Raw genomic sequence first — 23733 nt, forward strand, 5'->3', positions numbered from 1 at the left:
GGTTATCACACAGTGGCTCAAGGCAACACAAAACAACTCGAGCAACGCTGCGCATAGCGGTACATAAGGGGAGGAATCGAGTTGGCAGAGCGACAGTACACGCTGTTGCTAAGGCTGGTAACTGCAGTCGTTTTTCACCCCTCCACGCAATCCCGTTCCCTCTCACGTGTTCATTGGTGGAGCCTTCTCGCGTCACTACTTGCGCAGAGACTTGTTCTCGTTCTCCTGCTCCAGAGACAGCTGCGACAGAGTATATACGCAACTGGCTGGCATTTCACAAAAAATAAACTTCTGGCATGGACCAGGTTCGATTCCTGTTCAAAATTACATAGACGCTTTACGAAACGTTCATGACTATACATTTAACCTATTTCAGACTTACCTCCATCGTCCGACATCACAGGAGTATTACGAGATAAATTTTGCCTCGCAGAACTTTAACCAAGTGCAATAAATTATGAAAAACGAACAATCAGAAGAAAAACGTGCTCACTTTCAACTAAATCAAAAAATGTAATATTCCCGTGATGGTCGAACAAATGGAAAGCTGCTTGAAATATTTATCGTTCTGCAAATTGGCCCCTTGTGACTCCACCAGCTGGGGCAGACACAACCCAACAGCAACTCCGTCCTGTGTCTCTGAATTCTCATGCTGGAAACTCTTCAAGGTTCGACTGTGGACATTCTCTTCAGCAGCGGAAAACACAAACGACAAAAAGACTCGTTCAATCAAACGCGATCAACCAGTCACGCGTAACCCGTAACCGAAACGATGAAGCACCGAGAATAACCCGTCAAAAAATGGAGGGGGGGGGGAAGGGAGATTGTGGGGAATTAATATCTCTCTCTGAATTATTCTAAGAGTAATTATGTTTAATGAACAGTACTTAGTTTCATAATTCATTGCACGAAAAGTGTTAAAAAAATGTTGCTTAACTATCACCCAGTGATGTGTCGTAGACCATAAGTTTACGTCTACGTGCGTTGTCTACACGTAATCTACGCGTAGATTACATTGGGTTGTAGTTTACATAGACTACGTAGACAATGTAAAGTGCATTTTCAAGGGTTTCATGAAAGGAAAGTTACATTTGCAACTATATTGGTTCCTAACGAAATGAAAAGAATCCTTTTTACAACAAAATTTCACTTCTCTTCTATCATCAACTATGGAAGAAGATAAATAGTGTTCAAAAAACAACAACAGATGGCAGTCGTGAGGCATGCGTGGTCTTTTTCCCATAAAACACTAGAATATTTCCTATATTAGGTTTCTTCCTAGGTGAAAAATTGTTTGAATTTGGAAGGAAGAGCATGAAAAGTTCTCCTCCCACATCTGCAACTGATTCGCAGTATAATTTTGTTCTACTTTCACGCGCCCTTTGCTAAGTTATCACCTTTCGCCATGTTGTTTACATAGATTACGTGATCTACGTGTATAAAATAGTCTAAAAAAATACGTGTAAACTATCGTTGTTTACGCGTAGACGCACATCACTGCTATCACCTGAATAGTTACGTTAATAAAATAATGGAATCTGTGTCCCACCAGTGACAATGGAATGCTGCATGTATATAAGGCTACCAGACGTCCCGATTCAGTCGGGACAGTCCCTTTTTTTCAGTCCGTGTCCCGACTTTTTTCTGACCTCATTCGGGACGTCAAAATGTCTCGATTTCTTGTCAAGCCATTTTTCCTTTAATTTTCTAGTGTTTACTCAGTCATAATAAACATACAAACGCACATTTTCCACAAAACATTGTTGATTGCGAAAGATAAAGAAAAAGATGACGTGCAAGAAACGGTTTCTTGCATGTTAGTCAGGCGGATGGGAAGAGAGAGGTTGAACGCATGAAGTTGCGGTTGTTGGTAGCGGTGGCCGACTGTGTGGGTAATTGTCGGATGGAAAACAACGACGCAAGTTGAACACAACAACCAACGCCGTAAGTTGTATTCATTACTGACAATCATTTTACATCTAGTTTTAATTTGTTGAAACATATCGAATAAAATCTGGAATTAAACTACACGAACAGTTTGTAAAAATATTGCTCTCTAAATTTTTCATTTACATTTCCATATTCTAATTTCGGGATACTAATCTGTTTTCTTCATTTCCAGTAATATGCTCTTGTTCTTGTTCCATTACATATTGTGCGTAATAACATTTGTTTATGTTGATTAATTAATAATATATGTATCATTTATCAGCCCCCCTGGCATCATTGTCCCCCCCCAGGCATCGTCGTGTGAGCCCCCCTTGCATTGTCGTTAGCACCTGGTCATTTGGTAAAACTATTGTTTAATTTGTTTGTAGTGACAAGTGAAAATGTAGACAGCGGATATTATGTGGTCATAACTTGATGAAAGGACAAATTCACAGAACGAAGATCAGCTATCACATTCCTTCATCTTGTTTACGAACTGAAGTCTAAGTAGTGGAAAGTACAGGGTGTCTACAAATGTAGCAGTTTCATGATGTTACTGTACATGTATTATTGAACGTATCACGAAGTAACTTTGCAGTTTTGTAGAGAAACTCAACAAGTTTTGTGATACATTACAAGTTATGGGGGTCTTCTGTTCCCCGTGGCACTGTTGAGCAATTTATCAACTTTCCGAAACTCAATGGTTTTTAATAGGAATTGTCAATGCTTTTTGTGCAATCTCAAAATTTAGAGTTAACGGCCCCTTCTTCAGCGAACAACCATTACAGAATACGGGTATCTTGACATGTTAGAAAATTGGCTCATGCCACAGTTGGAAACAGACAGTGAGAACTTCATCCACCAGTTGGATGGTGCCCTGCCGCTGTCCACGAATTCTTAACCACCAGAGTATCAAACCAATGAATCGGTCGTTGTGGAAATGATGATCAACAACTGCTGTCATTGTCTCACTGTGACTTTTTTTGTGTGTGGGGTTATGTGAAGGATCTAGTGTTTGTTCCTCCATTACCGACTGATCTAGCAATGCTTGGGAAGAACTTGATTATAAAGTTTATGTATGCAGAATCACGAAGAGGGGGCATATCGAACACTTGTAATGTGTAACAAAACTTGTTGAGTTTCTCTACAAAACTGTAAAGTTACTTCACAATATGTTCAATAATACACGTACAGTAACATCGTGAAATTGCTTCAATCATTTGTAGACACCCTGTATTTATATTTAGTAGGTTGTATAGAGTTTAGAAAGTTCTTGCATAGCAGGGTCGTAGCCAGTCTGAGCTCCCCCTTGACATTAGGTAAAACAATTTTGTATAATTTGTTTGCAGTGAAGAGTGAAAATGTAGACAGCAGATATTATTTGGCTCACAACTTGATGAAGGAGAAATTCACAGAACATAAACTTCATCTTGTTTATGAGCTGAAGTCGAAGTAGCGGCAAGTATTTAGAAGATTCTCTAGACTATAGAATGTCCTTCCACAGAGGAGCTTCTTTATCCGTACATTTGCTGTCCCTGTTATGGTCTCCCGTTTAGACAGAAATCTGTGATTTTGACGCCATCATCCATATTCCTTCCATATCTGCATCAAAGGTCAACAGTTTCTAAGTTTTGGGAACGAAGGAAAGTTTTATTCCTTCAGCTGGGGGTGGAATGAAGGTAGGCACTATGATTGAATATTGTGCATTTTTTTGTTTGATATAAATATCTGTATCATCAAAAGTAGTGTGTAGTATGTAATAAGGGATGATGTCAATAGCAATTAACACTTCAAGAAATGTTTTAGAAGATACCTATAGAAAAATGTACTATTTGTGTGATAGTTCTAAATTTTATATTAACTTAATGATCCCCCTAACACACACAGACACAAATAATTTACCTTCATTTAACACTGTTAAACTTTTGAAAAATGAACTTGGTTTACAAAGCCCCCCCCCTGATAACCCGTGAGCCCCCCCTGGAGATCAATTCTAGCAACGGGCCTGTCTTATTGGGTCAAATAAAGTGCACGAACATGGTGATGGACAATTTGCACGGTAATACTAGTGGCTCCCACTGTACGTACGTGTGTGTGTGTGTGTGATTGCGGCCTGTTTTTTTTTTGTTTTTTTTTCATCATATCATCACTCATCCCCATCTTCGCAATTAGCCAACAGTGGCACAAAAGCGAAGTAAAATAAAGCAAATCAATCAATCAATACAGAAACTTCTAACAGTGTTTATTTGTGTTTATTATTCATCGTCGGGATTAACCCAAACAGGAAAAGAAATATATGAATTAACAGAATGAGAACAAATGCATTTGAATGGTTTTCCAGTGACATGGGTTATCGATAATGTTGATTACTGCTATCATGCAGGCAGGCTTCTATACGGAAAAGCCACGCTCCACGAATATGGATGAGACGGTCTCTTATTGCCAGCTTCATTACTCTCATTCCTTTGATTTAGTCCAATCACTCGTGCTCGCTTGCAAGGAGTGCTACCAGCTAGATGACGCAGCGAGTTCCCAGAATAGACCACCACGTGTGGCGCCCTCTGTGTCTACGGCGGCAAGCTCTCATGGGAGGTGCCAAATTCACGACCAGCAATTCGCCAAGACAACAGGCGGGTGAAGGTCAAAGATCTCTTTAAGTGAATCTAATAAATTCGGACTTTAGAATTTTGAAATGTGACGTAAGCAGATAGCGAATCCGAGATACCAGAAGAGCGTTGGAAAACAGTGAATCGAAGAATGCGTTTGTGTTTTGTTTGTTACAAGAGGATCCTAAGGGAGAACCGTGTACATTGCTGAAGTTTTGTGTGCGCTGTTCTTGTTCCAGTCGAGAAATTGCTGTTTGCTTTCGTAGGTAAGCTTGTAGTTTGAATGATGTTAAGTTTCTGTGTAGCTATGGATCCGTCTATTGTGTAGTGACCAGGGGCGTGACGGATTGAACATTGGCCAATCAATAAGACGTACACACCTACAAGCCTAACCTACTGAACGTTCAGGAGCATATAAATAAATCAATAAATAGAAAGCTCCCCTCACGTAGTACCTTTACATATTAAAAATGGACACATTTTATATCTGCAATTGTGTGAAAAGTACCGGTTACTGTGCCACAACTGATGGACGTTTCCATAATGTACATATTTTGTACAGTCACGTACACTTCTGGGTTACAGTGGAATCATTACGACTCAGAAGCGTCCATGACTGTACAAAAGTAACTTACTGTCGTTATGAAATTCATTTCGATCGAAATTCAGAATAAAAGAACATTAATTAAAAGTTACTAAAACCTTGCATTGTTAATCTGGACAAAATATTCATGATATAGACTAAAGTCCACAAGCTGCTTCGAAACAGATGTGTAAAGTTCAAATCGTGGGTTAGGTGAAGTTATAATTCTGCGGAATGTACAGTGGGATCCACGAGTATTACCGTGTAAATCACCACCATGTTCGTGCACTTTATTTGACCCAATAAGAGCTTCAAGAATTAAAAGAAAACTCGAAACAAGCTGTTGACAATTTGTGCACCAGCATACATAAAAATCCATCGCTTAAAAACACATAAGATGTAAGAGAAAAATTAATGAAAATAGTCATGGGCAATTTGCCGAGCATGGATCCCACTAAACATTGTTGTTATTTTTCGTCTTATTTAATCACGACAATAAGATCAAATGTAATATTGTACATACAAGTTGTAAAATGTAAGTGTGGTAAGTTTTGGCGATTTGGCCTCGGTAAAATTGGCAACCCAAGGTTTTGTAACTATTAAAGGATGAATTGAACATAAACATATTCAAAATCGACCATAATCTGCACCTATATCTGCAACTGAAATTGCGCATTCAGTTTATCGGGTATTGCCGGAGAATATCTAATCTCTGTTGACAAGTAGGAATGATGAGTGACATACATTATTAATACCAGGTGGTTATAATTAAAGTGACGGTGTTCAGAGTGGTACAGCACGGGCTGTAATGAGAGTAGCAGTCTGAAACTTTGTAGATATGATAATGAACCAATGCGCTCGCGAATTATGCAAAAAAAAAAAAGTTCCAATTCTCGCCACCAGGGTAAAAAAATGGCGCTGTAAGCAGTCAAAACTTGGTATAGTTACAGGAAAAACACTATAAATCGCAGAAAACAATACTCTTTGTAATAAAATATCGCTACAATTTCACTATTCGAATTACATGAACATTACTAAAGGAAAAAGGAACATGCGTCACCAACAACAACCAGGGAGCTCACACAATGGTTAGGCAATGTCACCGACTTTGACGTCAGAGTTACGGAAAATTCCATATTTTGACTGCTTACAGCGCCATTTTTTACCCTGGTGGCGAGAATTGGAACTTTTTTTTTTGCATAATTCGCGAGCGCATTGCTTCATTAGCATATCTACGAAGTTTCAGACTGCTACTCTCATTACAGCCCGTGTTGTACCACTCTGAACACCGTCACTTTAATTATAACCACCTGGTACAGTGTCTCTCAAAAGTTTTAGGACAACGACATTTTAAACTAGGCAACCCAATTTACACAAGGCGTTGGTGGGTTGCATGCAGAGTTAGGCTCAATTTCAGGGTTGCCACATGCACAATAGATATTTATAAAACACACGAAAGAAATAAAAACAAGTATTATTGTATAAAATTATTAAAAATATCACTATTATATCGCAAGTGATAAAATTCTTTTTCACAGAAAAACATAGGTTTCATAGTATTTCATCGCTGATGAGTCTACAGAAAGGAAAAAAATGTGAGAGAGGTGACAAAGGAGAGGAGAAAGAGAAAGCGAAAGGAGAAGAGGAAAAGTAGAGGAGAGAAGAAGAGAAGAAAGAGATTATAGACGAGGAGAGGAGATGTAGTGAGGAGAATGGAAAAAGATTCTAGGAGAGATGAGGAAAATGGAGCAAAGAAGAGAAAAGAGAAGGAAAACGAGGTGAGAGAAGAGGAGACGAGAAGAGGGGAGTGGAGAGTAGAGTAAAGGAGAGAAAAATAGAAGAACGAAAAGAAGAGGAGTAGAGTGCAGTGGTGTCGGAAATCTAAGACAGGAGAGGAGATAGGAAGAGTGGAAATGAGTGGGATGGAGATAAGATGCGAGAAAAGTAGGGAAGGCGATATGAGATAAAAGCAGAGCAGAAGAAGGGGAGAGAAGAAGGAGAAGAGAAGAGAAGAACAGAAGGGACTGAAGAGAAGAGGTAGTTACAGAAAATATCGTCTCAGTGTCAAGAATTGATGCATTGGTCAAATTATCGACATGAAACATTCAATAACATTTTGAATTGTATTGGAGAATGTATTAGATCGGTTCGAAATGCCTTTTGGCTTAGTTCAGAGCAAGGTAAAATTTTCCATGTAAGATCTTTGATTTTACCTGAAATTATACCATTAAAAACATGAATGTAATTTTAATATTTATCCAATTTTTGTCCATTACTCGTTTCGTTGAAATGGAGATTTTGTAATTTAATATTTCCCCTCCCTCCATCGTTAATTCCAAACTGAATCATTCCGTTTCACAGAGTGTGGACAATGAATACAATGATATATGTCTAAAACTTACGAAAATTTTCTGCCACCGGAAGGGTTTGAACCTACGACCATGAGATTCACAGTCCTGAACGTTAAACACTACCCTACAAGCTTTCGCTCCTGAAAGTAAGTAGAAGGAGCTGACCAATGTGAAATGTCGATGCAACTCTCCTCCTACATGTAATGTGCAAACAATACTTGTTTGTAAGAAAGAAAAAGAATGTAGTAAGACTCGGTGAAATCATTTAATGGAGAATTGCACATGATGAGAACTTTTCATTCGATATTTGCGGAGGTATCCTTGCATTGAACTCGAGTGGGAAAAGGGGTAAAATTAGTATGTCCTGAATTGCCACAAATATAAATAGTTATTTCATTAATATTTGTCAATGTCTTTGAAGCAGTACACAATTATCGTTAGAGTATCTTATACATGAAAATATCCCTTTGAACGTGTGTCAATTCATTTATTTGTTTATTTTTTTATAAAATCCACATGCAGAACAATGTAGCCACTATACACTGCTATTACAAATAATGTTACCATGCTCTTGATTATAATAAAAGGAGAATTAAAAAAAAGAACACCGCCTAAGGAGAATCGAACCTCGGACCGCTAGCAGACTAATCAAGAACTCTAACCACTACACCATGCCCTTACCTTCGATTGAAAAAAAAAAAATAAGTATTCTGTCCCTCCAATATTGTAAATATCGTTGGGTATACATGTAGTTGAACTTTTACTTCAATTTTGAATAGCTTTCTTGTAGTATAGCAGATATATTCGAGAAATAATTTTCGAAGTGATGAAGAAAAACGAGAATATATTTAGTTGTGAAAATGCGAGTTATTTCTTCTAACTTATTATTGTGATTAGACATTATTAATGGAAAACATCTAGAGGCTTGAACATTGCAGGACGATATTCCTATGATACTGCAATAGACGAAATGCTTGTTTACTGACGCAAGTCCCGTGTTCAGAACAGTCTTATGAAATGTATTTGCTGTTCCGTAAGGTAACACGAAATAATTACACCGTTTGCGAACTACCAAATCTGCGCAGCGTTATACGTAAACAGGCAGAAAATTTTATTCATAAAATCACTTCACATTTGATAGTATTAGTCAAAGAGAGACTCGTGGGACACTGTGTTAAGGTAAATCCTTCTTATTTTTCTTCCTCGAAGAACAACAATTTTTAAAGTAGAGCAACAGTCGTTCCGCTCTTTCTTATTTCTTTTAAATTCTTCCACATTCCTTTAGTGGGGTGAAAAATAAATAAAAATATTGCTTGCATTTCTGTCATTGACGTAGACTAGGCCCTTACGAGCGGGTTAAGGCGTTCACTCGTCTTGAGATCGTTTGCTGCGGGACGGCGAAGGTTCGAGACCGGCTCTGGTCGGAATTTATTCGACCTACGTATAGGGCCGGTGGCAACCCACCATCGTGAGGAAATTGGGGAGCTCCGGGTGAGTGAGAGTAATCCGGTTGCGAAGTCCTACAACGACTGGGGGTCGGTCGGGCTGACCACCCGTCCCCCTAGTCTGGCTGCAGATCTCCACGCCCCCTTGGTGGCTCGCGTGGGAGGGAGGGCAGCAGTCGGTACGTAAGCCTTGGCCCGATATTGGACTGCTGCGCTATAGGATTATTATTTATATCATAATTCGCGATCTTATACATGAAAATATCCCTTTGAACATGTGTCAATTCATTTATTTGTTTATTTTTTTTATAAATTCCATATGCAGAACAATGCAGCCACTATACACTGCTATTACAAATAATATTACCATGCTCTTGTTTAATAGAAGGGGATTTAAAAAAAAGAAAAGAAAGAACACCTAGTATAGAGGATCGAACCTGGGACAGCAATCAATGCTTTCAAGAACTCTAACCAATACACTACGCCCTTTGTTTCCCTTGGAGCAACAGTTCTTAATTATTCTGTCGCGTCAATATTGTAAACGTTATCCTGCAAAAAGAAGTCCAATACTCTGATATAGGTCTGTACTTCTAGAATTACTCTATGCACATGCATTTGAAATTTAACTCTGAATTTATTTCTTCGTTGTTAGTACATCTAAGCTTGTGAATATAGTTTACTTGTAATTTTATAACGGTTACATGAACATCTACGAAATAGTTCCTTATAATACCCTCCGGTTGACCATGTTGCCAATACAAAAAAATGGAATACAGATTGTCTTCGAGCTTACATTGTTAAAAAGGAGCGGATACACGTATTACTATCCCAATACTTATTCAATAAGGTTTCTTTTTTGTCAGAAATTATGACTTAAAGTATTGCACGTTGAGCTAGTGCCCACCTAGCCGCCTCTGATGAAATCTATCATTCTTCAGATTTTCTTTAAAATTCGACTCTGGTCACTTGTAACTTGCCGGGTGCAGACACTGTGCATGGGCGCACAGTTTTGCGATAAGAAGCGGCCTTGAATAGCGTGAGTGAGTCACTTTGAACGCAAGCAAGCTACGCTACCAAGCTTGTCTGCCTTTGAAAACAATGTCATTTTTTTTCACCGTTTCCGAATGCGATTGCTATTGTAGAAGTATATATTATCTGAAAAGAGCAAGAAAGGAATTTCGACCAATGTTCTCCCGTCGTATAAAACCAAATATTACCTATTAAACGAAAAGTTCACGATTGTCAATAAACCTATCTGATAATAAATTTAATAGAAAGATTCTCCAAAATTTCTCTCCCACTGTCTACGTCAGGTCAGGACAGTACCCGGGGGGGGGGGGGGGGCATGGGGGCCATGCCCCCTCGAACCCTGAAATATTTAAATGTGAACCTATCAATAACTACGAAAATAACATCGTCGATTTTAGAAATGTGTAAAAATTTCAATTTTGTTCTTACATAAATTAATCTGTTTCTTGCACAAAAAAAGTCTTCAGGCTGCAATATTGGATGGTTTAAGTTTTATAATGCAAGGCTACCAGACGTCCAATTCACCGATTTAGTCAGGGCAGTGCGTTACTTTCAATCCCTTTCCCGACTTTTTCGAACTGCAATCGTGATGCGAGATGTCTCTTTATTATTGTCTTTTTCTTAACTCACAATTAGACATGTTCTTTATTGTAATAAAAATTCCTAGTGCGCAATATTCAATTTATAAATATATTATTTTCTAAACATAGAATTATCATGACTTTATAATGGCGCTTGCACTATTAGAACTATTTTGTAATATCTGTCTCTCTCTCTCTCTCTCTCTCTCTCTTATATATATATATATAAATTTGAGTCTGGCACCTCCCTCAAAGAAATCCTGCGTAAGGGCCTAGTCTACGTCAATGATAGAAATGCAAGCAATATTTTTATTTATTTTTCACCCCACTAAAGGAATGTGGAAGAATTTAAAAGAAATAAGAAAGAGCGGAACGACTGTTGCTCTACTTTAAAAATTGTTGTTCTTCGAGGAAGAAAAATAAGAAGGATTTACCTTAACACAGTGTCCCACGAGTCTCTCTTTGACTAATACTATCAAATATGAAGTGATTTTATGAATAAAATTTTCTGCCTGTTTACTTATAACGCTGCGCAGATTTGGTAGTTCGCAAACGGTGTAATTATTTCGTGTTACCTTACGGAACAGCAAATACATTTCATAAGACTGTTCTGAACACGGGACTTGCGTCAGTAAACAAGCATTTCGTCTATTGCAGTATCATAGGAATATCGTCCTGCAATGTTCAAGCCTCTAGATGTTTTCCATTAATAATGTCTAATCACAATAATAAGTTAGAAGAAATAACTCGCATTCTCGTTTTTCTTCATCACTTCGAAAATTATTTCTCGAATATATCTGCTATACTACAAGAAAGCTATTCAAAATTGAAGTAAAAGTTCAACTACATGTATACCCAACGATATTTACAATATTGGAGGGACAGAATACTTATTTTTTTTTTTTCAATCGAAGGTAAGGGCATGGTGTAGTGGTTAGAGTTCTTGATTAGTCTGCTAGCGGTCCGAGGTTCGATTCTCCTTAGGCGGTGTTCTTTTTTTTAATTCTCCTTTTATTATAATCAAGAGCATGGTAACATTATTTGTAATAGCAGTGTATAGTGGCTACATTGTTCTGCATGTGGATTTTATAAAAAAATAAACAAATAAATGAATTGACACACGTTCAAAGGGATATTTTCATGTATAAGATACTCTAACGATAATTGTGTACTGCTTCAAAGACATTGACAAATATTAATGAAATAACTATTTATATTTGTGGCAATTCAGGACATACTAATTTTACCCCTTTTCCCACTCGAGTTCAATGCAAGGATACCTCCGCAAATATCGAATGAAAAGTTCTCATCATGTGCAATTCTCCATTAAATGATTTCACCGAGTCTTACTACATTCTTTTTCTTTGTTACAAACAAGTATTGTTTGCACATTACATGTAGGAGGAGAGTTGCATCGACATTTCACATTGGTCAGCTCCTTCTACTTACTTTCAGGAGCGAAAGCTTGTAGGGTAGTGTTTAACGTTCAGGACTGTGAATCTCATGGTCGTAGGTTCAAACCCTTCCGGTGGCAGAAAATTTTCGTAAGTTTTAGACATATATCATTGTATTCATTGTCCACACTCTGTGAAACGGAATGATTCAGTTTGGAATTAACGATGGAGGGAGGGGAAATATTAAATTACAAAATCTCCATTTCAACGAAACGAGTAATGGACAAAAATTGGATAAATATTAAAATTACATTCATGTTTTTAATGGTATAATTTCAGGTAAAATCAAAGATCTTACATGGAAAATTTTACCTTGCTCTGAACTAAGCCAAAAGGCATTTCGAACCGATCTAATACATTCTCCAATACAATTCAAAATGTTATTGAATGTTTCATGTCGATAATTTGACCAATGCATCAATTCTTGACACTGAGACGATATTTTCTGTAACTACCTCTTCTCTTCAGTCCCTTCTGTTCTTCTCTTCTCTTCTCCTTCTTCTCTCCCCTTCTTCTGCTCTGCTTTTATCTCATATCGCCTTCCCTACTTTTCTCGCATCTTATCTCCATCCCACTCATTTCCACTCTTCCTATCTCCTCTCCTGTCTTAGATTTCCGACACCACTGCACTCTACTCCTCTTCTTTTCGTTCTTCTATTTTTCTCTCCTTTACTCTACTCTCCACTCCCCTCTTCTCGTCTCCTCTTCTCTCACCTCGTTTTCCTTCTCTTTTCTCTTCTTTGCTCCATTTTCCTCATCTCTCCTAGAATCTTTTTCCATTCTCCTCACTACATCTCCTCTCCTCGTCTATAATCTCTTTCTTCTCTTCTTCTCTCCTCTACTTTTCCTCTTCTCCTTTCGCTTTCTCTTTCTCCTCTCCTTTGTCACCTCTCTCACATTTTTTTCCTTTCTGTAGACTCATCAGCGATGAAATACTATGAAACCTATGTTTTTCTGTGAAAAAGAATTTTATCACTTGCGATATAATAGTGATATTTTTAATAATTTTATACAATAATACTTGTTTTTATTTCTTTCGTGTGTTTTATAAATATCTATTGTGCATGTGGCAACCCTGAAATTGAGCCTAATTCTGCACGCAACCCACCAACGCCTTGTGTAAATTGGGTTGCCTAGTTTAAAATGTCGTTGTCCTAAAACTTTTGAGAGACACTGTACAATGAACTAACAGGATGTTTTCTTCAATTTGCATAGTCTTGTTGTCATGAATCTAAGATGGCCACGCTACTAAATAATCTCACTCAGATTTATGTGTTTAAGCAGTTGAAAACTAGTACCACAAAAATCAGAGGATAGTTTTTGGCCAGAATAATAAATAAAAACATGAACGTTGACGATTACTTGTTTATAAATGTTATAGTTCTTAATTTTGCCTTAGAATATGCTGTTAGGAAGGTAAAATAAACTAATGAAGGACTAAAATTAAACAGTCTAACTCAGTTGTTAGCATATGCAGATGATTATATATAGACTTACTAGGGGATAATATGAATACAATTAAGAATAACGATAATATATTTTTAAAAGTAGTTAAAGGCTTACAAGCCGAAACCAAGTGTTAGGCAATAATCAAAATTTAATTATTGATAACAACTCGTTTGAACCAGTTTCCAAATTCAAGTACTTAGGAGTAATACTAATAAATGAATATTATATTAAAGAGGAAGTGAAAAGCAGGCCTAATTCATCGAATGCATGTTACTTTTCTCTTCATAAACTTTTATCTTCTCGTATAATATTTAAGAAACTAAAAGTTAAAATATACGAAACAGTAATTTTGACTGTAGAATTATATGGATGCGAAACTTGGTCCCTTACATGGAAAGAAGAATTAAGAGTATTTGAAAATAAAATCATTAGAAAATATTTAGACCTAAAAGGGACGAGGAGACAGATGAGTGGAGAAGGTTACATAATTTAGAACTACACAATTTATATTCAACTCCAGTTATTATTAGAATGATTAAATCAGGAAGACTTAGGTGGGTAGCCCATGTGGCGCGAATGGGAGAGGAAAGACGGGTTTACAGGATTCTTGTTGGGAAACCTGATGGTAAGAGACCTGTGGGAAGGACAAGATGAAGGTATAACTTGGTAATAAATCTAGAATTGAAAACGAAAATAATGTCTTACCGGTAACAATTGAAATACATTGAAGCTGGGACACACCTATATAATGCAACACCATCAATCAGGGGTGTCCAAACTTTAACTATGCAGGATCTACTACTTGAACAGTTTGTCACAGGCCACATCACTGAATGTAAATGCCTGAAGAAAGAAATTAGAGGTTTCTTCAGTACTGCTTGATTGATTGATTGATTTAGTTTATTTTACTTCGCGTTTTGTGCCTCTTGGCTAATTTGCGAAGATGGGGATGAGTGATGAAATGATGAAATTAATGAATGGACATTCACAAACAACCAAGCCCGACCGGGATTCGAACCCGGGACCCTTGGCGTCGCAGCGCGATGTGCTAACCACTCGGCCACAGGGTCGGGCATTCTTCTTCAGTACTGCGGAGTACCACATAAACTGTGCCAGACTGGATGTGATTCGCGGAATGGATATATAATGGGACGTGTGTGCGTGTGTAATGTAAAAACCCTGACTGAGATTACTGACTAGAATCTATGTGCACTACAAAACTAGCAAAATATGCCGTAAAAACATCAAAAGTAGTATGTTCGAAAATATGTTAGACAAGAATGTACGTGAACAGCAATTAGGAAAAAGAATATCTAACGTTATCCCCCAGAACACTAAGAAAAAGTGCAACTGCTTCACAACAAGACACAATGTGTAAAGTTATCAATTTTGACTGGAAATATTATGTCCAAACTCCGTGCACATTGCAATAATCAAGTAAGATTTTTCTAGATTTAGGCCTATAAGAGCGAATGTCCTACGTATATCTGTGCTTGATTGATTGAATTGGTGTTTAAGTCCACTTTATGCACAGTAAGGCTAATTGGGACATAGTGGTTCGGATCCGAACCACTATGAGCCTCCACCGGTCATCGAACCCGGGACCCCCTTGATTACAAGGCGACGACGCTACCAATGCGCCATCGGGGAGGCCTATCTATACTTGAAATACTATTGACTGATAAACATCTCTTCAATATATGGCGACGTAACAGGAATGTTTATTAGACATAGGTCGTTTATCTTATTCAGAAAATAAGTATTCTCTCCTCCATCGAATAAGCATTACAAGAGCCTCCCCGATGACCTAGTGGTAACGTCGTCACCTTATAATCAAGCTGTCCCGGGTTCGATACCCGGTGCTGGCACATAGAATAGAATAGAATGGTCTTTATTTAAGCAGGCGCGTTTCGGCCGTTCTTAAAACCAACCCTTGCAAGAATACAATGCATGAATAAAAACAAAGAGAAGTGGTTCGGATTCCACTTTAAACTGTAGGCCCAGTCCCGATTAACCTTACCGTGCATAAAGTAGACTTGAATGAATAAATTATTGTTTTAAGACCACTTTATGCACAGAAAGGCTAATCGGGACTAGACTTACACATGGACGTCCGCAGGATTTTTTTCCAGGGAGGGGGAAGCAAGGTAATACTTTTCCAGGGGGCCAAAGGAGGCATATTTTCCCCCATAATAGTGATGGCCTCTCAAAAAACACTGTTTCAGTCTCAAATTACCATGTTCCTTCAACGCACTTGTAATAATTAACATAAATTACTGTGGCAGATGAAATATATATATTTTTAGGTAGACATTTATTTTGCTGGGGTAGATGCCGTGGCCCCCCTTCCGGACGCCCATGGACTTACAGTTTAAAGTGGGATCCGAATCACTGTGCCACGTGCCTCCATTAGGTATCGAACCCGGGACTCCTTGATTACAAGGCTACGACGTTACCACTACGCTATCGGGCAGTCCCATAAAATGGACTTAAAACACCAACTCAATAAATCAATCAATCACACTTTAAACAGTTGCTCCAGTGCCGATTAGCCTATATGGAAACAAAGTGAACTTAATACAAAACTCAGACATTACAAAAGATGATTTTCCCGTGGTAGCAGTAAGTGGTACACCAGCAGCAGCTGAATCTCGGTCAACGATGAGGTCAATTCAATTAGATTCAATTCAGTCCAGCGAGGATGTCAAGAGGAAACAGGAGAATTAGAGATCCTCTGACACACCATCATCTTTTCTTTGTCTACCCCAAAACAAAGATTTTTCTCATAAAGAAGTTTCACCTCAAATATTATATGTAAAATGGATATTAAGGTGTAAACTAAATATCCAGAGAGATATTAAGGATGTCTCGTTAATCTTGATTTCTTCCGCAGGGTGATTGGTTGCTAGGAATTATTTAAGGATCACTGAATACAAGTTACTTTCCAATTTGAAAGTTTATTTTCCTTAAATTCTCAAAAATATTCATTGGGAGTTTATAGAAAAGGCACCTCATGTGTTTAACAATTTCCGGACTTATCTGGCATCGTTTAGTAAATATAACAAATATAGTTAAGGAGTTTAAGGGGGTTAAACACCTTATCAGCAGCACAGCAAATTTAAAGATCTGAAAGATAATTTTCGGACAATCCAGAAGGAATTTTTCAATTTGAACCAAGGACGACACTGGAAAACGGACTGCCAGAAGCGAAAGTGGTGTGGTCGCCAGGTGGGTTAGTTCCCCCCCCCCTCCCAAAAAAAAGCTTTTCCAAATAAATTTCAGGAATTCCAAATGCTTGAATATTCTTGTTCGATTGATCTTGCTCAGGATAGGGACAGATGGAAGGCCTGTGTTGCTGCAGCCATGAACCTTCGGGTTTAAGAAGGCTAGAGAGTTAGTTCGTTAGTCATAGTTAAGGTGTTTTGTCCCTTTCGTTGTTATTTTGTACCTCAAAGTTGAGAAATTATGAAAAAAAAAATCGACAGGATTCATTGTAGTATAGCATGGAAACTACTAACATGCGAGCATAAATGGTAAGAGAAAATGAAGGAGAATTTGTTCTTGAAGAAAACTGTTTTTGAATCATTCAGCGCGTTTCATAAACGTCTGAAAACGCTAAAATCACTGCACCTGACTAATTAAAAATGTCCTCCAGATCTAAACGAAATCCTAAAAAAAATTGCCTATGTCGATTTTGAACAGTTGAGTTGAGGTTTATAGTCCACTTTATGCACAGTAAGGCTAATCGGGACTGGACATACAGTTTAAAGTGGGATCCGAACCACTACGTGCCTCCACGAATCTAGGACCCCTTGATTACATGGCGACGACGCTACCACTGCGCCATCGGGGAGGCCCTCGATGTTGAACACTTGAAGGATAGTGATAGTAATGGTGATACGACAGAGATTGGTTGAAATGGTATGGAATGACCCATCAATGGATTACTCCCACCGATCGCTCTGTAGATGAAGGTGTGCTAAAGCTCTACGAAGCCAAAGGTCCCAGGTTCGAACTCTTGTCAAAAGGGAGACATTAAGCACCTTATCAGCAGCACAGCAAATTTAAAGATCTTATAGGTAATTTTCGGACAATGCAAAAGGAATTTTTCAATTTGAACCAAGAACAACACTGGAAAGCGGACTCCCGGAAGAGAAAGTGGTGTGGTCGCGAGGTGGGCTAATTCCCCCCCCCCTCAAATAAATTTAAGGAATTCCAAAGGCTTCGAAATTTTGGTCCGATTGTCCCAAGCCGTTGTCTTTTTTTGTATAGTTTTGAATAAGTATTTGAAAATTCCTTGCCGATTTTGGTTTCTCAACTTCAATTAATCAACATGCCAGAAGTCTTGGGAGGGGTCTGAAACCTTCCGCCTCTCACTTAAACACGGCTAAAACTTATTGTGCATGATATATGAAGACCTGGAAGGGATATGTCATGTACGTAGACATCGGTTAATTACTAACGTGTGTTTCAAAAGTTAACCTCAATTTTAGGATGGGGAGAGAAGAGAAAGAATTATATTTCGACACTCTGCCATGAATAACAAGTTGCGAAATGTGCGGTTCAAAAACCTTGTTTTCATTCGTTCTATTTCGTTTATAGCATCCTTGCTCTTTCGGTTCTCATTAATGTGAAGCAAACTCAACAATTAACCCCCGAAAATACTGGCAGAAGGCTAGCTTGAATGGTAATTTTTCACAGATTGCAGAAGATTTCTTCGTGAAGCAACGGGCCTCTACGCTTTTTGTTTGTTTTTAAGACGATTTGCTTTGGAAGGAGTGAAGGATTGCACCTCGGCAGAGGTAAAACATTCATGTTTGAACACAAAATGTTCTTAGAATTATATTTTTTTCGTGTGTGGTACATAAGCTTGTTCCCCACATGTTTTCGATTTGAGGGGGTGAGAGCCAGGGAACATCCCTTTCGATTAGTTTACTTTCCAAAAGTTCTAAATTTCTAAATCTCTCCTCTATTGTGGGAAAACGTTCCCCCTTCCTTACGATTCCCGTATTATTTATTATGAATGTACTTAACTTAATTTGCAGAACGTAAAGATAGTTCGTGGGCTGGAATTTTTGTGAAGGACAGCGATAGATAATACTAACTAACTCTCTAGCCTTCTTAAACCCGAAGGTTCATGGCTGCAGCAACACAGGCCTTCCATCTGTCCCTATCTTGAGCAAGATCTATATACTTTTTTCCATCCCTACCGATTTCCCTTAGGTCCATCTCAACGTTGTCCCTCCATCTTCGTCTTGGCCTTCCTACAGGTCTCTTACCATCAGGTTTCCCAACAAGAATCCTGTAAACTCCTCTTTCCTCTCCCATTCGTGCCACATGGCCTGCCCACCTAAGTCTTCTTGATTTAATTATTCTAATAATATCTGGACATGAATACAAATTATGTAGTTCTAAATTATGTAACCTTCTCCACTCACCTGTCTCCTCATCCCTTTTAGGTCCAAGTATTTTCCTAAGGATCTTATTTTCAAATACTCTCAATTTATGTTCCTCTTTCAATGTAAGGGACCAGGTTTCGCATCTATATAATACTACAGTCAAAATTACTGTTTCGTATATTTTAACTTTTACTTTCTTGCGATAGATAATACACGCATAAATATCGCGTGTAAAATGTGCATTAGGGTAGATATTTAGTTACACATTTTTTAGTAATAATCCGAATAACCATTGTACAGGGTGATTATAAAGCTACAGCACAATTCTGCCTAAACAGACCTTTCCCCCCTTTTTTTGTTTACATAATATGCACTGAAACACATATCACATACGGTGGAGGCCAGTGGCGGCGATTAGGGGGAGGGAGGGGGCAGTTGCCGCCCACATTTTACCACAACAAGGGAAAGTAAACTGTCCTTGCCCCCCCTAGTTTTGGAACCCAATCGCCGCCACTGGTGCAGGCACATAGTGGATCGAATTTCATTTTAAACTGTAGGTTCAGTTCCGATTAGTCTTACTGTGGATAAAGTGGATTTTAAAATACCAAATCAACCAACCAACCAATAATAGGAGACAGAATTAGTATATCTCAACGTGATCACACTGTGATGTTCCTGCCGTTACACGGGCGCGCTATCTAGCGCCAAATTAACAATAAAGGTTCTCTATTTTTCGTTACTGTTAAAAGTGTATAATGAGGATAAAAGCTGAAGATTTGCTGTTGACCTAACAGGTTGTTGTTTCAATCCAGCCTGGAGAAAAAAAATATGAAAGGAAAATGGTACCAGTTTCATAGATCGGAGACACATAAGAATCGCATATTTTGTGTTTCGTATGGTTCGTACTTACCAATTGTGTATTGCGGAACATAGTTCAAGGTGCCATTATGCTTTTTACACGAAAACAAACGCAATTTTTCACTTTCTGAGTGCTTTTTTTTATTCCTTTCTTCGCTTCCGGAAGACACAATATGGCGGGCACATCTTGACTCACGTTGTGGGTATGCAGTGTTTCAACCTTCTTCACCGAAAAATACCTACTATCTGTTCGTCACCGGTGGAAATTATACATTATGCACGTGTAGCTGACGGATAGTCCCACGAACCATTATGCACGGTAGCTGACGTTTAGCCCCACGAACCATTCATGGATAGCCCCACGGACCATTTCCGATAAGGTTAGGTTAGGTTTGGTTACGTTAGGCAAGCATAGTATAAAAATAGGGGGTTGAAACACTGAGAGGGGCTTACGTCATCAAACGTACGCAGCATCCGGTTGTCGTAGGGCAGGCAAATGAAAGCAATGGCAATTGTGCGCCGGTGAGATATTTCTCTTGAAAAATACGTGATTTCCCGGTCAAATAGATTCCACGATGAAAGAAAATACCTCGACGAACGTTGTAAACCTTGGAGAAACTCATTTCCGTAAGTAGTCTCTTGTGTAAAATTGAAGAAATGTTACTCCGATGTATGAAACTGTTACCAAGGAAAATAAATAATATAGTTTTCATTCTGTTAAGGCTTTAGTTTCCTGACGGAAAATAAACGAGTAAAAAGGGACTCGATGTCTTCGGACCTTAAAAATATGATAATCCGATTATAGAGAGGTTAACAAAAAGTGTCAAGTTTGTTCCTCCTTTCGCAAATAGTATCGTGCATGTTATCCTCATCTCTTTTAAATTTATCCGATTCTCTTTTATTTATTTATTTTTACTCTACTTTTCCTTATTCTCTGTCTCTCCCATTCTTTCATTTTCTCTCTAGTTTTCTTTCTCTTTGTAGTTTCTCTCTCTCTCTCTCTCTCTCTCTCTCACTAGATTCTTAAATTTTTAATTTGGTAACACTTCGATCTAGTGAAAACGGATTTCTTCATTTTTACACAAGAAACTACTTACCGAAATCAGTTTCTATAGCATTATCGAAGTTCGTCAATGTATTTTCTTTCATCGTGTAATCTCTTTTAGCGCGAATTCATATTTTTTTTCTAGAAAAATGAATTTTTAACTATGTTTGCCTAACCTAACGGAACCTAACCTAACCTTGCCGTGAATGGTTTTTGGGGCTATGCGTGAATGGTGTTTGTATACGTGAATGGTTCGTGGGGCTATCCGTGAATGGTTTCTGGGGCTATCCGCTATTATTTTCGTGAGAAGAGGATAATTCCACCCTAAAGAATGTTCCGCAATGCAAACTACATATGTAGGAATGTTAAAAAGGACGATATAAATTAGTTATAGGATTTTTCACGAGATCGAAGTGGTACCTTTAATTTTTCTCCCTCGAGTTACTTTTTGTCATTCTCTTGTTTTTAGCTCGCGGTAAAGAAGTAAACTGTAAGTGAGAATTCACACCGAAGCGACAAGCGACAGGCGACACGTGTCGCTTGAAGATTTCACCATTCCAACTCGCCTGTACGGCCTGTCATGCCACTACGGTGTGAAATGTGGCTCTTTCCCAAGCGGCATGTGTCGCGTGACGCTTGTCGCTCCGGTGTAAAATCGCATTAAAATTTCATTTAGTAACGAGCTTAGTTGTACCTATGTGCTGTTACTGTGTTAAGTAAGTAGGCAAATAATATAAATACTGAGAGACCTAGGATAGTTTTAATTCCAAATCAAATCTATATTATTTTAAGCAAGTCTCTTGCACACGTTTAACCGCAGGTTTTCTACATGTTCATTATTGCAGAGGAAATTTTATGCTAGAAACAGACCGATGGAGCTTCAAATATGGGCAGGTCTTCTGGGCATCTTCATCTTGGTTGTCAACATCCTGTATTGGAGCAACGCCCGAGCACGCTACATCATCTCTTATGCCATGTACGCCTTTGGGTTTCTCTTCCTGATTCCCCTTCTAACGCTGCCGACTGACATCCCAAGACTCGGTAAGCTGGGATTCACACGGTAAGTGGAATTGCGACCTAGACACACCTTAAATGCAGTATTGTTTTATGATTTCTTATTGTCTTCCGTGTCTTGTAAACTGTACGTATCGAGAAAGCACTCATAACCGTGGGAACTAGAATGCTGGAGCGAGAGGTTTTCGCTCGAGCGCCAAATAGTTCGCACGAACGACGCTAGATGGCGCACGGTGTTCTGGTCACGTGGCTGAAGCCGCCATGTTTGATTTTTATACTGGGAAGCAATGTTGGACTTCTTTGGTGAATCTTACATTTAATTCAATTTTGACAACTCTGCGTGGAGTGTAAATGTACAAGGGATATGGTTTATAAGTGTTATGTGCCCAATTGTAGAGGAAATTATGATGCGGAAAGTAAAAGAGACATCTTCAGATTTCCTAAAGACGTTGCTGAAAACTAGAAATGGATTAGGGTAATTCCACGTGATTTTGTCCCTACCAGCAGCGCCGACTTGTCAAAATTATTGTGGTTGCGGGCCCCCTCTGATCACTGAAATAAATGAATGAATGACTCTCTCCCTCCCTTTTTTAAAAAATGAAAATGTCGTCTTCGTATAGCAGCTTTTAAGCAGCTATTGTATTCCTCATGCAAAATAAATGTAATATGAAAAACGTTTAGAAAATGTTTCAAAGTCTTTTTATGTCTTTTGTGTCTGGTCATTTGTTTTTTTAGATAAAAATTATCATTTTTATTGAAAAGTATGTATTTACATTAAGAAGCCAACCTAACAGTTTTATGCCGGCCTCGGTAGGCGAGCGTGTTGGGTGGTCGACTCAACTCGCTTTGATCCAGAGGTCTCGGGTATCGTACAGATCAATATTGCCTGAAAGTCGTGTTTACGACCTCAAATTGTTCAGAATTCACTAAACAACATACTGGTATAATTGTCATATCAACTCGTTATTTTGAAACTCTTTGAGTAAAAATGTTAACAATACTCATAATTATATACTTAGTATATAGTAATAAGTCGTGTGTTTTGCTGTCTCCGGTCATAGCCCCTCCAAAGTTGGTTTAGCGGTCTCAGCCCCCAAAGTTGATGGTCTAGAACATTTCAAATGTATATTTAAAGTTAAGTTCATGTGGCACAATTCAGAGTAAACTTTACAAGAGAAGCAAAATAATACATTAGATCCTCTTAAGCAAAATTATTAGGGGGCTCTGCCATCACATCGTTAACATTGGGGGAGAGCTCGAGCCCCACCCCCCCCCTCCCCAAGCCCCATGGAGTCAGCGCCTTTGGTCCCTACCATAAACTCCAGATAAATGAGAGAAATAATTTAGTTCATGGTGTAGATTTAATAGGGACCTAACATACTTTTAGATTTGGTCAAGTTTTACTTATTTCTTGTAAACAATTTTTGATCACCAGTATCGATAATGGTAAATTTAAGCAAGCCCATTTCACTTCTTTAGAAATGCCAAATAATTTAGCCTGATTTACCAAATTTGTTCAACGTTACCGTACATTGTTTGTGGTTGGTTGAAGTGGCCTCTTCTTGTCTCTATACTACACACAGAAAACTAAATGCATCTTATCGATTCATGCAATAAAGTGTGTTTTATGGCTTCTTCAAAGAATCAGATTCACATTTGATGCATTTGGGTGCATTTTTGTATGTCGTGAAAGAAACACCAAAGTGCATCATTTGATTCAAGTGAGGATTTATTTCAGTCGAGATGCACTTCAGTGCATCAGTTGATGTTCCTTGATGCACCTTCCTGCATCTTTTTTGGATGATGCACTTAAACGTTTGGTCTGAGCTACAGAGTTTATGTAGCTCAGACGAAACATTTAAGTGCATCATCAAAAAAGATGCAGGAAGGTGCATCAAAACGCATCAACTGATGCATTGAAGTGCATCTCGACTGAAATAAATTCTCACTTGAATCAAATTATGCACTTTGGTGTTTCTTTCACGACATA

General features: G+C 38.3%; 2 protein-coding genes across 3 annotated transcripts in view; one reads left to right on the forward strand and one right to left on the reverse strand.

Moving 5' to 3' along the window:
- Window positions 1-23733, reverse strand: part of LOC146001481 (1-acyl-sn-glycerol-3-phosphate acyltransferase alpha-like) — a 122394-nt gene that overhangs the window by 94963 nt on the left and 3698 nt on the right. The window lies entirely within an intron of this gene.
- The window catches only part of LOC146001479 (1-acyl-sn-glycerol-3-phosphate acyltransferase alpha-like), a 33159-nt gene continuing 11264 nt past the window's right edge, over window positions 1839-23733 (forward strand). The window contains exons 1-2 of one of the 2 annotated variants that reach the window (XM_083138844.1): window positions 1839-1944; window positions 21575-21789. In XM_083138844.1, coding sequence (XP_082994970.1) covers window positions 21602-21789 — 188 coding nt within the window. In that variant the 5' untranslated portion in view covers window positions 1839-1944; window positions 21575-21601. Of the gene's footprint in view, window positions 1945-4505; window positions 4802-21574; window positions 21790-23733 lie in introns of those variants that run through there. The other variant, XM_083138843.1, reaches the window with a different exon arrangement.

The sequence above is a fragment of the Lepisma saccharinum genome, chromosome 17 (assembly GCF_977018435.1).
Source record: "Lepisma saccharinum chromosome 17, izLepSacc3.1, whole genome shotgun sequence".
Classification (NCBI taxonomy): Eukaryota; Metazoa; Arthropoda; class Insecta; order Zygentoma; family Lepismatidae; genus Lepisma; species Lepisma saccharinum.